At 46.1% G+C, this 13,823-nt stretch overlaps 1 protein-coding gene across 6 annotated transcripts in view; it reads right to left on the bottom strand.

Annotated features, from left to right (window-relative positions):
- Window positions 1–13,823, bottom strand: part of rims3 (regulating synaptic membrane exocytosis 3) — a 320,769-nt gene that overhangs the window by 53,809 nt on the left and 253,137 nt on the right. For all 6 annotated transcript variants that reach the window (XM_063033771.1, XM_063033774.1, XM_063033772.1 and 3 more), the window contains one exon: window positions 617–758. In XM_063033771.1, coding sequence (XP_062889841.1) covers window positions 617–758 — 142 coding nt within the window. The remainder of the gene's footprint in view (window positions 1–616; window positions 759–13,823) is intronic.

A 13,823-nucleotide genomic window follows, 5' to 3' on the forward strand; every position in this document is an offset into this window, starting at 1 on the left:
GGCGGGTGTTGCACAGTCACAGGGGAGAGGGCCGGAGGAGGGAGGGTGTAGGCACAGAAGGAGGAGACGGTGGAACAGAGAAGGTATGGTTGATGATAGGACCAAGTGGTCACACCAGTCGCTAATGCTTGCCTCTGTAGAGAGTGCAGGAAGATGGGCGGGGACCAGCCAGAGACGTACAAGATAATTACGAGTTCAGTAGGAATCTTTTTCTCCCCATAGCAGAGGTGCCTAAAACAAGAAGGCATAGGTTTCTGGTAAATGAATTGTGGGTGAATTTTCATCACCCAGAGAATGCGTTAGCAACGTGAACACACTGCCTGAGAGGGTAATGGAGGCTGCGACGCTCACAACATCAGTATCCAAATATACTCCTGACTCATCAAGGCAGAGAAAGCTGTGGACCAAGAGCTGATAAATGGGATGAGGGTAGATCAGTATAATGGTCTGTACAGAGGGGTGGGCTGAAGAGCCAGTTTGTGTGCTTACTCTAGAATACGGGCAGCAAATAGACACAGAACCTGCTGAAGAATATGCAGATGAATTATTGGCTAAAACCCGGCATCTTTTACACGGTCACTCTGAGAGTGAGCTGCCTGCCATGGGAGAGACTCACTTGCCATCTGAGCTGTTGCTGTTGGTGCTGCCATCTGTCGACTCCCTGCTGCCCTGCCGAGTCACACGGTTTCGCATTTCCACAGCGATCCCCGTCTCCGTGCTCCTCCGGATGTTGCTCCGCAACTTCTTCGTGGCTGCCTCTGAAGGACCAAGAGAAAGTAAAGTTTACTACGAGAGAATGCCTTACCGCAGAGGCTGCAGCGCCTGCCAGTTTCACTGTGTCCCCACTCTGAACCACCTCCCCACAAAGTGCTCAAATTAATCCCAGTTTCAAACTGTACCTCGTTTATACTCAGTCTTACTCTGTGCCCCTGTCAGTGAAGGGCACTCTCTGTGCCCATGTCAATGTGGGCACTCTCTGTGCCCATGTCAATGTGAGTTCTCTCTGTGCCCCTGTCAGTGATGGGCTCTCTCTGTGCCCATGTCAGTGTGAGCTCTCTCTGTGCCCATGTCAATGTGAGTTCTCTCTGTGCCCCTGTCAGTGATGGGCTCTCTCTGTGCCCATGTCAATGTGGGCACTCTCTGTGCCCATGTCAGTGTGAGCTCTCTCTGTGCCCCTGTCACTAATGGGCTCTCTCTGTGCCCCTGTCAGTGACGGACTCTCTCTGTGCCCCTGTCAGTGTGAGCTCTCTCTGTGCCCCTGTCAATGTGAGCTCTCTCTGTGCCCCTGTCAATCTCGGCTCTCTCCATGCCCCTGTCAGTGTGAGCTCTCTCTGTGCCCCTTCAATGTGAGCTCTCTCTGTGCCCCTGTCAATCTCGGCTCTCTCCATGCCCCTGTCAGTGTGAGCTCTCTCTGTGCCCCTGTCAGTGTGAGCTCGCTCTGTGCCCCTGTCAGTGTGAGCCCTCTCTGTGCCCCTGTCAATGTCGGCTCTCTCTGTGCCCCTGTCAATGTGAGCTCTCTCTGTGCCCCTGTCAGTGTGAGCTCTCTCTGTGCCCCTGTCAATGTGAGCTCTCTCTGTGCATCCACATTCAGTCTGTACCCATTAACTGTGCCCGTTCACTCTGTGCCCAATTTTAGCATCCACATACACTCTGAGCCCGTTAACACCTATTCTCTTTTCACACTCCTGATAACACCAAGACCCTCTCACGGCTTCAGATAACTGTTGTCGCAGGGCGGAGAGACCTCAGGGCTACACATGCATAGTCAGCTGACAAAGGGTGGTGAAAAAGGCAAAAGGCATCGGTCAGAGCAGAAAGTGCAGGAGTTGGGATGTCACGTTGCAACTGTACAATACAACAGTGAAACCTCATTTGGATTATTGTGTGCAGTTGACCATATAATCATATAACAATTACAGCACGGAAACAGGCCATCTCGGCCCTTCTAGTCCGTGCTGAACTCTTACTCTCACCTAGTCCCACTGACCTGCGCTCAGCCCATAACCCTCCATTCCTTTCTTGTCCATATAGCTATCCAATTTTACTTTAAATGACAATATCGAACCTGCCTCAACCACTTCTGCTGGAAGCTCGTTCCACACAGCTACCACTCTCTGAGTAAAGAAGTTCCCCCTCATGTTACCCCTAAACTTTTGCCCCCTAACTCTCAACTCATGTCCTCTTGTTTGAACCTCCCCCACTCTCCGTGGAAAAAGCCTATCCATGTCTATCTACCCTCTCATAATTTTAAATCCCTCTATTAAGTCCCCCCTCAACCTTCTACGCGCCAAAGAATAAAGACCCAACTTGTTCAACCTTTCTCTGTAACTCAGGTGCTGAAACCCAGGTAACATTCTAGTAAACCTTCTCTGTGTCATCCAGATCATCTGGTCATTTAGATAAATAAAGGAAGTCGTTAAACTGGAGAGGATGCAGAAAAGTTTCACAGGGATGATACTGGGGCTGGAGGGCTTGTGTCACAATGACAGACTGGCGCTTTTTTTTAACAAGTTCTGTTGCAGGTCGAGGGGTGACCAAACAGAAGTTTAAAAAATCATGAGGTGCATAGATAAGGTGAAAGGTCACAGTTATTCTCCCCCAGGGCAGGGGAGTGCAAAACCAGAAGTCCTACATTTAAGGTGAGAGGGGAAAGATCTTAAGGGAGCCTGAGGGATGTTTTTCACAGAGCGGGTGGAATGAGCTCTCAGTTGAAATGGTAGAGATATTACATTAGGACTGGTATATGGATAAGAGAGATTCAGAGTGGGGTTTCCCAACCCTTTTTATGCCGTGGACCTGACCAGTACGTGGACCCCGATTCGGAAGCCTTGATTTAGAAGGATATTGATCAAACATAGGCAAATTGAACTAGCTGACATAGTCATTTTGGTCAGCAGGGATGAGTTGGGCCGAAAAGCCTATTTCTGTGCTGTATAACTGCTGTCTCTAACCCAGTTTCATTCTCTGCCATCTGTTAATTCGGCTCTCACTGTCTTGTTGCCCTGGCTCACTCGGTACCCAACTTGTTAACATGCTGCAACACACACAGCGTGCCAGAGGAACTCAGCAGGCCAGGCAGCACCTACCTGCCGAGATCCTTGATCAGGACAGGAAGGAAGGGGGAAGAAGGTGGGGGGAGGGGAAGGAGTACAAGCTGGGGGGTGAGACCAGACGAGTGGCAAGGTTGGCGTGGAGGAGGGGGGACGAAGTAAGGAGCTTGGGGGTGGATAGGTGGAAGCAGAAAAGGGCTGAAGAAGGAATCTGATGAGGGGGTGATGGAAGAAAGGGAAGAAGGACAGAAAAGGGAAGTGAAGGGCAGGGAAGGAGAAGAGAGTGGGTGAGAGGATAATTGGAATGGGAAATGAAGAAAGAGAGAAGTGAGTGGGGGGGGGGGGTTGTTGGGAAAAAATGCTTGAGAAATCAAAGTTCATGCATCAGGTTGGAAGCTCCCCAGACCAGAACATGAGGTGTTGCTCTTCCAACCTGAATTGAGCCTTATCATGGCAGTGGAGGACTGACATGTCAGAATGATAATAGGAAGTGAAATTGAAACAGGTGGCCACCAGGAGGTCTTGCTGTCTGCAGAGGTGCTCGACGAAGCAGTCCCCCAGTCAGTGTCGGGCGTCTGGTTTCACTGATGTAGAAGTGGGCACACGGGAGCACCGACCGGATACAGTAGACTCACCAGACTCATCGGTGAAGTGTTGTCTCACCTGGGGCCGTGAGTGGTGGCCAGGGAAAAGTCTATTCCACTGAGCCACTGCTGCAGTCTGACTGCCTGTAGCAGACCCTCCCGGGCCTCAGCCAGACCGAGCCGAGTGACTTCACTCCTTGTCCTGGATTTCACACTTCAGCACAAACTCTGACACAAGTAAAATGAGCTAAGATGCTGGAATTTGTCCTAAAGAGTGAAATCCCAGCAATTGTGAAACTCGGGAATAGAACACCACCAGGTGGCACCTTGTCCACAGGGAGCAGCAAGGATGTGGAAAACATTACTGAATCCCAGCAGGGTTGCTGCTGAACCAGAGCGATCAATGCCAGGCATCACCGCTCCGGGCAGGGTGGAAGTACTGGAGGAACTGCTGACCCCTTCCCTGGAATGGTTCAATGGCCAGGCAAGCGACCAGAGAAGATGGATTTGTTGCTCAAAACAGAAATCCAGAACTCCTGCTGTTGAAAAACACTGAGAAGAGTATCAGTGGCAGAAACGGAGGGTGAGAAGTGAAAAGTGATGAAAGGGTAGCCAGCTAAAGTGGGGAAGTGGGAGGTTACCATTGGATAAGTGTAAATTAGTGTAGTGTACAGACTCAGTGGGCTGAAGGGCCAGTTTCTTGTGTTGTGCCCTTGGTGACAGTTACTGCAAAATGTATGAACTCTCTAAAGGAGAGCATAATCGGAAATCACTCTCTAAAGGAGAGGGTAATCAGAGTGAACTCTCTAAAATAGAGGGTAATCGGAATGTACTCTCTAAAGTCAAGGATAATTAGAATGCACTCTCAAAAGGAAAGGGTAATTGGAATGTCCTTTCTAAAGGAGAGGGTAATTAGAATGCACTCTAAAGTAGAGGGTAATCGGAATGCACTCTCTAAAGGAGAGGGTAATTGGAATGCACTCTAAAGGAGGGGGTAATTAGAATGTACTCTCTAAAGGAGAGAGCAATCGGAATGCACTCTCTAAAGGAGAGGGTAATCGGAATGCACTCTCTAAAGGAGGGGGTAATTAGAATGTACTTTCTAAAGGAGAGGGTAATCGGAATGCACACTCTAAAGGAGGCATAATCGGAATGCACTCTAAAGGAGGGGGTAATCGGAATGTACTCTCTAAGGGAGGGGGTAATTGGAATGTACTCTCTAAAGGAGAGGGTAATCGGAATGCACTCTCTAAAGGAGGGGGTAATCGGAATGCACTCTCTAAAGGAGAGGGTAATCAGAATGCACTCTAAAGGAGAGGGTAATCGGAATGTACTCTTTAAAGGAGGGGTAACGGGAATGCACTCTCTAAAGCAGGGGGTAATTGGAATGCACTCTCTGAAGGAGAGGGTATACTGATTCACTCACAACTTTCTAAAGTGAAAAGGCACCACATGGCATCAGGTGCATCTCAGTCTCTTCCCAATGGCTTTATTCTGCGATTAGTGCAACGTCGGTACCCACTTTGATTGGGACTTTGCTGGCCAGCACACCATGCTGCCCATTAGGCTTGATTATAGAAATTGTAGAATTGCCTGGCTTCACTTGTTCACATGCAGACTGCATTTACCAAAGTGAGGGGAAGTTGGCTTTGTGACACCGAACCCAAAATGACCCCGTATCATGTGTGGACACCCAACATCCAAGCCCCTGGGGTGTTTCCTTTCAGGAGTACGTGTGGCATCACAGTGTTGCTGCATTTAGCATGTAACTTTACAGTGACAATGACCCAAGTTGAACTCTGTCCATTGTCTGTAAGAAACTTGTATGTTCTCACTGTGACCGCATCGATTTCCACTCGGTGCTCCAGTTTACTCCCTCACTCCAAAGACTGTACGGGTTAGGGTTAGCCGGTTGTGCAGTCGTGCACATGCTGCAGTAGCTCTGGAAGGATATCCCCAGTGCATCCTCGGACTGTGTCAGTCGTTGACGCAAACAATGCATTTTACTGGATGTTTCACTGTTTCGGTATACATGTGACAAATAAAGCTAATCTTTAATCTTTGATTATCAGGTTCCAGAGGAACCATGTAACATCTTTTAAAAGAGCACGTGTGTTACAAGGTGACCTCTATGAAAGGACTATGAACAACATACATCGAGGAGTTCTGAGACAGTGGGCTTTCCATATTTCATCCAACAGATTGTGTATTTAATTCACTCTGATCTGTTGCAAAGCAGGAGGTACCGGCTGGGTACATTGGGACTGACGGATTGTCCAATCAGCCCATGTAACAACAAAATGCTATGAATAGGAATGCCAAAATTAGAAAGAGAACATCTACAACATTGATTAGTTGCTATGACCAAAACCAAAATTATCTTGTGTTTAATTCCCTCTTCACCTTCAACAGTTTCTGCAAGGCAGGCTGTAGAACGTTCAACATGAGCTTAAAGCACAGACGGTCGGTCACAGTAAGGGTTCTGGTACGAACAGCTCAATGGACACTTGGAATATGCCCACGTGTGACGTGTTAGCTGGAAGCAACCTGTTCTGGCTGTGTTGCTGCCAAGGAAACATATCTGAGGAGAAATCCTTCTGTGGGCTGGGCTACATTATACAAACCACTTCCCCAGTGCTACAGCCCACCGCAGTCAATTGGCAACAATAAGTAGACAACAGCAACCCAAAGAAAACTGGCACTGAAACTCGATCATGTTGTGCACCACTTACTTAGCTAGAGATTTAGTGTGGACCCTTCTGGCGCTTTGAGCCGCACCACCCAGCAACCCCCAATTTAACCCTAGCCTAGTCACGGGACAATTTACAATGACCAATTACCCTACTAACTGGTGCATCTTTGAACTAAGGAAGAAAAGCAGAAGACCAGGAGAAAACCAACACACTCCACAGGGAGGATGTACAGACTCCCTATGGATGACGTTGGATTTGAATTTCAATCTATGACGCCCCGATCTGTGACAGCATGTGATAACTGCTACATGACCGTGGCTTATGTGTGCTAATCAAGGGAATCTTTTGGTGAGTTAATCATTAACCTGGACTGGGCCAACCTCATTGCCTCCGGATTCCTTGTGTGTGTGGCCGGTTTGCATGCAGTTACTCAGAGTCGAAGAGTACACTTAGTGAACTCGGTGCAAACAGCAGTGCCTTCGAATGGCACAGGCCTCTCACCTAGATAAAACCCCTCACTGTGAACATCGGTCTGTTTCAATGCAACTTAAAGTGAACTCTCTGAGCAGGTAATTGACGAAGGCAGAGCAGTGGAGGGTGTACGCATGGATCTTGGAAAACCATTCGACGGGACCCCAGAACGTAGTAGGCTCATCTAGAGTATTAGGACGCATGGGTCCACATTGACTGGGCCAATATTGGCTTGTCTATAGAAGACAGAAGGAAATGTTGGATGTGAATTATCCTGGATGGAGGTCCATAAGCCACTTACCAGAATAAGATAATAAGACATAGGAGCAGAATTAGGCCATTCAGCCCATCAAGACTACTCTGTCATTCCATATTGACCTATTTATTATCCCCCTCAACCCCATTCTCCTGCCTCTGCTTGTAATCTTTGATGCCCCTAATAGAACAAGAACCTATTAATCTCCACTTTAAATATACCCAACGACTTGGCCTTCATCTGTGGCAATGAATTCCACAGTCTCACCAGCTTCTGGCTAAAAAATTCCTCCTCATCTCTGTTCTAATGGGACGTCCTTCTACTCTGAGGCTGAGCCCTCGGGTTCTAGACTCTGCCACTATGGGAAACATCCTCTCCATGTCCACTCTGTGGAGGCCTTTCAATATTCGATAGGTCTATGACTAGAGGTGTTCTATAGGGATTTCTGTTGTTTATGATATACAAAAGATTATATACACGCATGTATATAATTGATTTGGATGAAAATATGGTGTGCTGGCTGAGTAGATTTTCAGGTGACACAATGATTGATGGCATTGTGGATGGCACAGATGAATACAGCAGGATGTAGGTCAGTTGCAGGTATTTGTGAAGAAATGGCAAATCAAGTTTAATCAAGTGTGAGCTGCTGCCTTGTGGAAGATCCAACATTAGGGGAAAATACACAGTTAATGGCGTGATACTTAACTGTGTTGGTTACCAGAGGCATCTTGGAGTCGAGGTTCATGGCTTCCCAAAAGTGACCGCACAAGTTGATGGGGTGGGAAAGGAGTTGTAGTGTATTAGACCATAAGACAAAGGAGCAGAAGTATGCCATTCGGCCCATCGAGTCTGCCCCACCATTTTATCATGAGCTGATCCATTTTCTCCTATTTAGTCCCACTCCCCTGCCTTCTCACCATAACCTTTGATGCCCTGGCTACTCAGATACCTATCAATCTCTGCCTTAAATACACCCAATGACTTGGCCTCCACTGCTGCCCGTGGCAACAAATTCCATAGATTCACCACCCTCTGACTAAAAAAATTTCTTCGCATTTCTGTTCTGAAAGGGCGTCCTTCAATCCTTAAGTCATGCCCTCTCGTACTAGACTCCCCCATCATGGGAAACAACTTTGCCACATCCACTCTGTCCATGCCTTTTAACATTCGAAATGTTTCTATGAGGTCTCCCCTCATTCTTCTAAACTCCAAGGAATACAGTCCAAGAGCGGACAAACGTTCCTCATATGTTAAACCTCTCATTCCCGGAATCATTCTATTGAATCTTCTCTGTACCCTCTCCAACGTCAGCACATCGTTTCTTAAATAAGGAGACCAAAACTGCCCATAGTACTCCAAGTGAGGTCTCACCAGTGCCTTATAGAGCCGCAACATCACATCCCTGCTCCTATACTCTATTCCTCTAGAAATGAATGCCAACATTGCCTTCGCCTTCTTCACTACTGACTCAACCTGGAGCTTAACTTTAAGGGTATCCTGTACGAGGACTCCCAAGTGCCGTTGCATCTCAGAACTTTGAATTCTTTCCCCATTTAAATAATAGTCTGCCCGTTTATTTTTTCTGCCAAAGTGCATAACCATACACTTTCCAACATTGTACTTCATTTGCCACTTCTCTGCCCATTCTTCCAATCTATCCAAGTCTCTCTGCAGACTCTCCGTTTCCTCAGCACTACTGGCCCCTCCACCTATCTTCGTATCGTCAGCAAACTTAGCTACAAAGCCATCTATTCCATAATCCAAATCGTTGATGTACAATGTAAAAAGAAGCGGCCCCAACACTGATCCCTGCGGAAAACCACTGGTAACCAGCAGCCAACCAGAATAGGATCCCTTTATTCCCACTCTCTGTTTCCTGCCAATCAGCCAACACTCTATCCACGTATGTAACTTTCCCGTAATTCCACGGGCTCTTATCTTGTTAAGTAGCCTCATGTGTGGCACCTTGTCAAAGGCCTTCTGAAAATTCAAATATACAACATCCACTGCATCTCCCTTGTCTAGCCTACTGGTAATTTCCTCAAAAAATTGTAATAGGTTTGTCAGGCAGGATTTTCCTTTAAGGAATCCATGCTGAGTTCTGCCTATCTTGTCATATGCCTCCAGGCACTCTGTAACCTCATCCTTGACAATCGACTCCAACAACTTCCCAACCACCGATGTCAAGCTAACAGGTCTATAATTTCCTTTTTGCTTCCTTGCCCCCTTCTTAAATAGCGGAGTGACATTTGCAATCTTCCAGTCCTCCGGAACCATGCCAGAATCTATCGACTTTTGAAAGATCATCGCTAATGCCTCCACAATGTCCACAGCTACTTCCTTCAGATCACGAGGGTGCATTCCATCTGGTCCAGGAATATCGACCTTTAGCCTATTCAGCTTCCTGAGTACTTTCTCTGTCGTAATTTTGACTGCGCACACTTCTCTTCCCTGCCACCCTTGAGTGTCCGGTATATACTGCTGTCTTCCTCAGTGAAGACTGATGCAAAATACTTGTTCATTTCCTCTGTCATCTCCTCATCTCCCATTACAATTTCTCCAACATCATTTTCTATCGGTCCTATATCTACTCTCACCTGTCTTTTACTCTTTATATACTTGAAAAAGCTCTTAGTATCCTCTTCGATATTATTTGCTAGCTTCCTTTCATAGTTAATCTTTTCTCTCTTAATGACCTTCTTGGTTTCCTTTTGTAAGGTTTTAAAAACTTCCCAATCCTCTCTCTTCCTACTAATTTTTGCTTCATTGTATGCCCTCTCTTTTGCTTTAACTTTGGCTTTGACTTCTCTTGTCAACCACGGTTGCATCCTTTTTCCACTCGAAAATTTCTTCTTTTTTGGAATATACCTGTCTTGCACATTCCTCATTTCTCGCATAAACTCCAGCCACTGCTGCTCTGCTGTCTTTCCCGCCAGTGTCTCTTTCCAGTCAACTTTGGCCAGTTCCTCTCTCATGCCACTGTAATTTCCTTTACTCCTCTGAAATACCGACACATCAGATTTCAGCTTCTCTTCTTCTAATTTCACAGTGAACTCAATCATGTTATGATCACTGCCTCCTAAGGGTTCCTTCACCTCAATCTCTCCAATCACCTCCGGTTCATTACACAATACCCAATCCAGTACAGCCTATCCCCTAGTGGGCTCAACAACAAGCTGTTCTAAAAAGCCATCTTGCAGACATTCTACAAATTCTCTCTCTTGAGATCCAGTGCTGACCTGATTTTCCCAATCCACTCGCATGTTAAAATCCCCCACAATTATCATAACACTGCCCTTCTGACAAGCCTTTTCTATTTCCAGTTGTAATTTGTAGTCCACATCCCTGCAGCTGTTTGGAGGCCTGTAAATAACTGCCATCAGGGTCCTTTTACCCCTGCCATTTCTTAGCTCAACCCATAAAGATTCTGCACCTTCCGATCCTCTATCACCTCTTTCTAATGATTTAATATCATCTCTTACCAATAAAGCCACGCCTCCCCCTCTGCCTACCTGCCTATCCTTCCGATACACCGTGTATCCTTGGACGTTCAGCTCCCAGAGACATGCATCCTTTAGCCAGGTCTCAGTGATGGCCACAATATCATACCTGCCAATCTGTAGCTGTACAACAAGATCATCCACCTTATTCCTTATGCTGCGTGCATTTAAGTACAACACCTTAAGACCAGTATTTGATACTTCTTGCTTTGATTTCACTGCAACTTTATTGCACTGCAACTCATCCCAGTGGCTGCAAATTTGCCCCATCGCCTGCCTGTCTTTCCTGACATCTTTACTGCTCACTATCTTTGATATTCTCCTTCATTAGTTGAGGCAATGAGTTGAAGAGCCAGGAATTTATGTTGCAGCTTTATGAAACTTTGGTTAGGGCCCACCTGGAGTACTGCATTCATCTTCAGTTGCCTCATTATATGGGAAGGATGTAGAAGGGGCTTTGGAGAGGATGCAGAGGACTTTTACTGTAATGTTGCCTGTTGTTGGTGGGTGCGTGCTGTGAGGCGAGGGTGGACAAGCTGTTTTATCTGGAGTGGCGGAGGTTGAGGCAGATCTGATGGAGGTTTATAAAATTATACGAGGTGGTCAGTATCTCTTTCCCAAGACTGAAATGTCTAGCACCAGGGGTCATGCATTTAAGTTGAGGGGGGAATGTACAAAGGAGATATGCAAAGCAAGTTTTTCATTTACACAGAGTGTTGGTAGCTGGAATACACTGCTGGGGGTGGTGCTGGAAGCAAAAAGCAGACGAGGGCTTAGGAAATTCTTAGACACACACACTAATGTGTCGAGAAAAGCAGGTCAATATGGGGAAAGAGGGGTTAGATTAACTAGCAGTCAGCAGTTTAATTAGTTGGGTATAACATCATGGACAGAAGGTCTGGTCTTGTGCTGCACTGTTCCACTCCAGGTCCCATTGCTTTTAGATTCCTATATGTTAGACTACAGCAGATCTCCCTCTGGTCACTCGGCTGAGCAGAAGCCTGAGGTTCACCCCTCCCACCACCACACCCCAATTCCAAAGACTCCGCATCCAATCGCAGACCCCACCTACACCCTCAGGGTAACCAGTCCTGCTCGGACTGACACACCCCACCTGCACACAACAAATAACCTCTTCCCCCTTGCTCATTTTGGATTCCTGCCCCCCCCCAAAAAAAAAACGCAGATGCTGGAAGCTGGAGAGACAGACTAGCAGAATACAGGTTTAATGGCAGGATTCTTAACAGTGTGGAGGAACAGTGAGACCTTGGGATTCCCGTCTACAGATCCCTCAAAGTTTCAGCACAAATTGATAAGGTGTTTAAGAAGGTATACGTTTACGTTTGCCTTCACTAGTTGGGGGCTTAAGTTCAAGAGCCATGAGGTAATGTTGCAGCTGGTTAGACCACGCTTGCAATATTGTGCTTAGTTCTGAGCACCTCATTATAGGGAGGATGCAAAAGGTTTAGAGAGGGCATGTACTGCCCGATATGTCGCTGGCGTTTAGGGCAGCAATGGAAGTCCACCATCTCTGGCTGTGTTCAGGACTTCCTTCATTGTGTCAGTAGCTCAGTAACTGATGTGATGTGACGCAGTTAGTTTTGTGTTAGATACTCCGTTTTGCTGCGTATTCAGCTTATGACGCAGTTTTGTTTTAAAGTGGAGTTCTACTTTCTATTGCAAGTAGTATTGGAGAGTGAAGACCTTACCAAAGTGCAGGAATTCGCCGAGCTGATTATTTTGTGCTTAATAAATGTTTGCTTGGTTTTTATAAAAGCTGACTCAATTCTATATTCTTCGTTGCCAGTCACGTGACATGTCAGAGGCACGTTTTTTTTACACATAGAGTAGTAGGTACATGAATGGTAAACACAAAATACTCTGCAGATTCTGGAGTCAAAGCAACACTCACAACACACTGGAGGAAGTCAGCAGGTCGGGCAGCATCCGTGGAAATGATCAGTCAACGTTTTGGGCCGGAACCCTTCGTCAGGACTGAAGAGGGAAGGGGCAGAGGCCCTTTAGAGAAGGTGGGGGGAGGGTGGGAAGGAGAAGGCTGGTAGGTTTCAGGTGTAAAACCAGTAAGGGGAAAGATAAAGGCGTGGGGGAGGGGAAAGCAGGGACGGGATGGGCAGGAAAGGTGAAGAAGGAATAGGGGAAAACACAATGGGTAGTAGAAGGAGACGGAACCATGAGGGAGGTGATAGGCAGCTGGGGAGGGGGCAGAGTGAAACTGGGATAGGGGAATGGAGGGGGAGGGGACTACCAGAAGTTGGAGAATTCTATGTTCATACCAAGGGGCTGGAGACATCCCAGATGATATATGAGGTACATGAATGCACTGCTAGCGAAGGCAGTAGACACTGATAAATCGGGGGCATTTTCGACACTTTCAGATAGGCAAATAGAAAAGATAGAAAAATGGGAGGAAAGGGTTAGCACAACAAAGTGGACAGAATCAAGTTTAGTATCTTTGACATATGCCATGAAATTTGTTTTGTGGTGGAATTACAGCATAATACATAAAAATACTATAAATTACAACAAAAATATACAGAATATAAAAATAAAATTTTAAAAAAGTAGTGCAAAACGAGAGCAAAAATAGTGAGGTAGTGTTCATGGGTTCATTGTTCACTCAGCAGTCCGGTGACGGAGGGGTAGAAGCTATGCCTAAAATGCTGAATGTGTGCCTTCCAGCTCCTGTACCTGCTCTCTGATGGCAGCAATGAGAAGAGAACACATCCTGGATGATGGGCACCTCCCTTTGAAGGTGTCCTCGACACTGGAGAGGCCAGTGACCATGATGGAGCTGGCTGAGTTTCCAACCCTCTGCAGCTCGTTCTGATCCTGCGCCTTACTGTACTGTACTGTTCTTTCTTTCCTTTCTTTATTAATCTTTTTATTGATTTAAAAAGAGCATATATACAAACAAGAGGAGAATTATCTCAAATATATATATATATATATATATCAATAACAATACAAACAGAACGTGAAATAGACATTATCAAAATCATACACAGTATTAAGCTAATATGTAGTATATAATAAAAAAGAAAACAGCTAATCCTCCTCTTGTCAATTCATAGAAAGAGAAAAAAAGCTTTAGATTTTTTAAATGAGAAAAAAAACCCCACTACACTATATGAAAAAAGAAAAAAAAGAGGGGGACTGGGCAGTCCATTCTGAGGATATGACCAAAAAAAAGGGAAAGACTTTCTGATCAAATCTAAAACTTCGAAAAAAATAATTGGAAGAGTAAT

The sequence above is a fragment of the Mobula hypostoma genome, chromosome 26, assembly GCF_963921235.1.
Source record: "Mobula hypostoma chromosome 26, sMobHyp1.1, whole genome shotgun sequence".
Lineage (NCBI taxonomy): Eukaryota > Metazoa > Chordata > Chondrichthyes > Myliobatiformes > Myliobatidae > Mobula > Mobula hypostoma.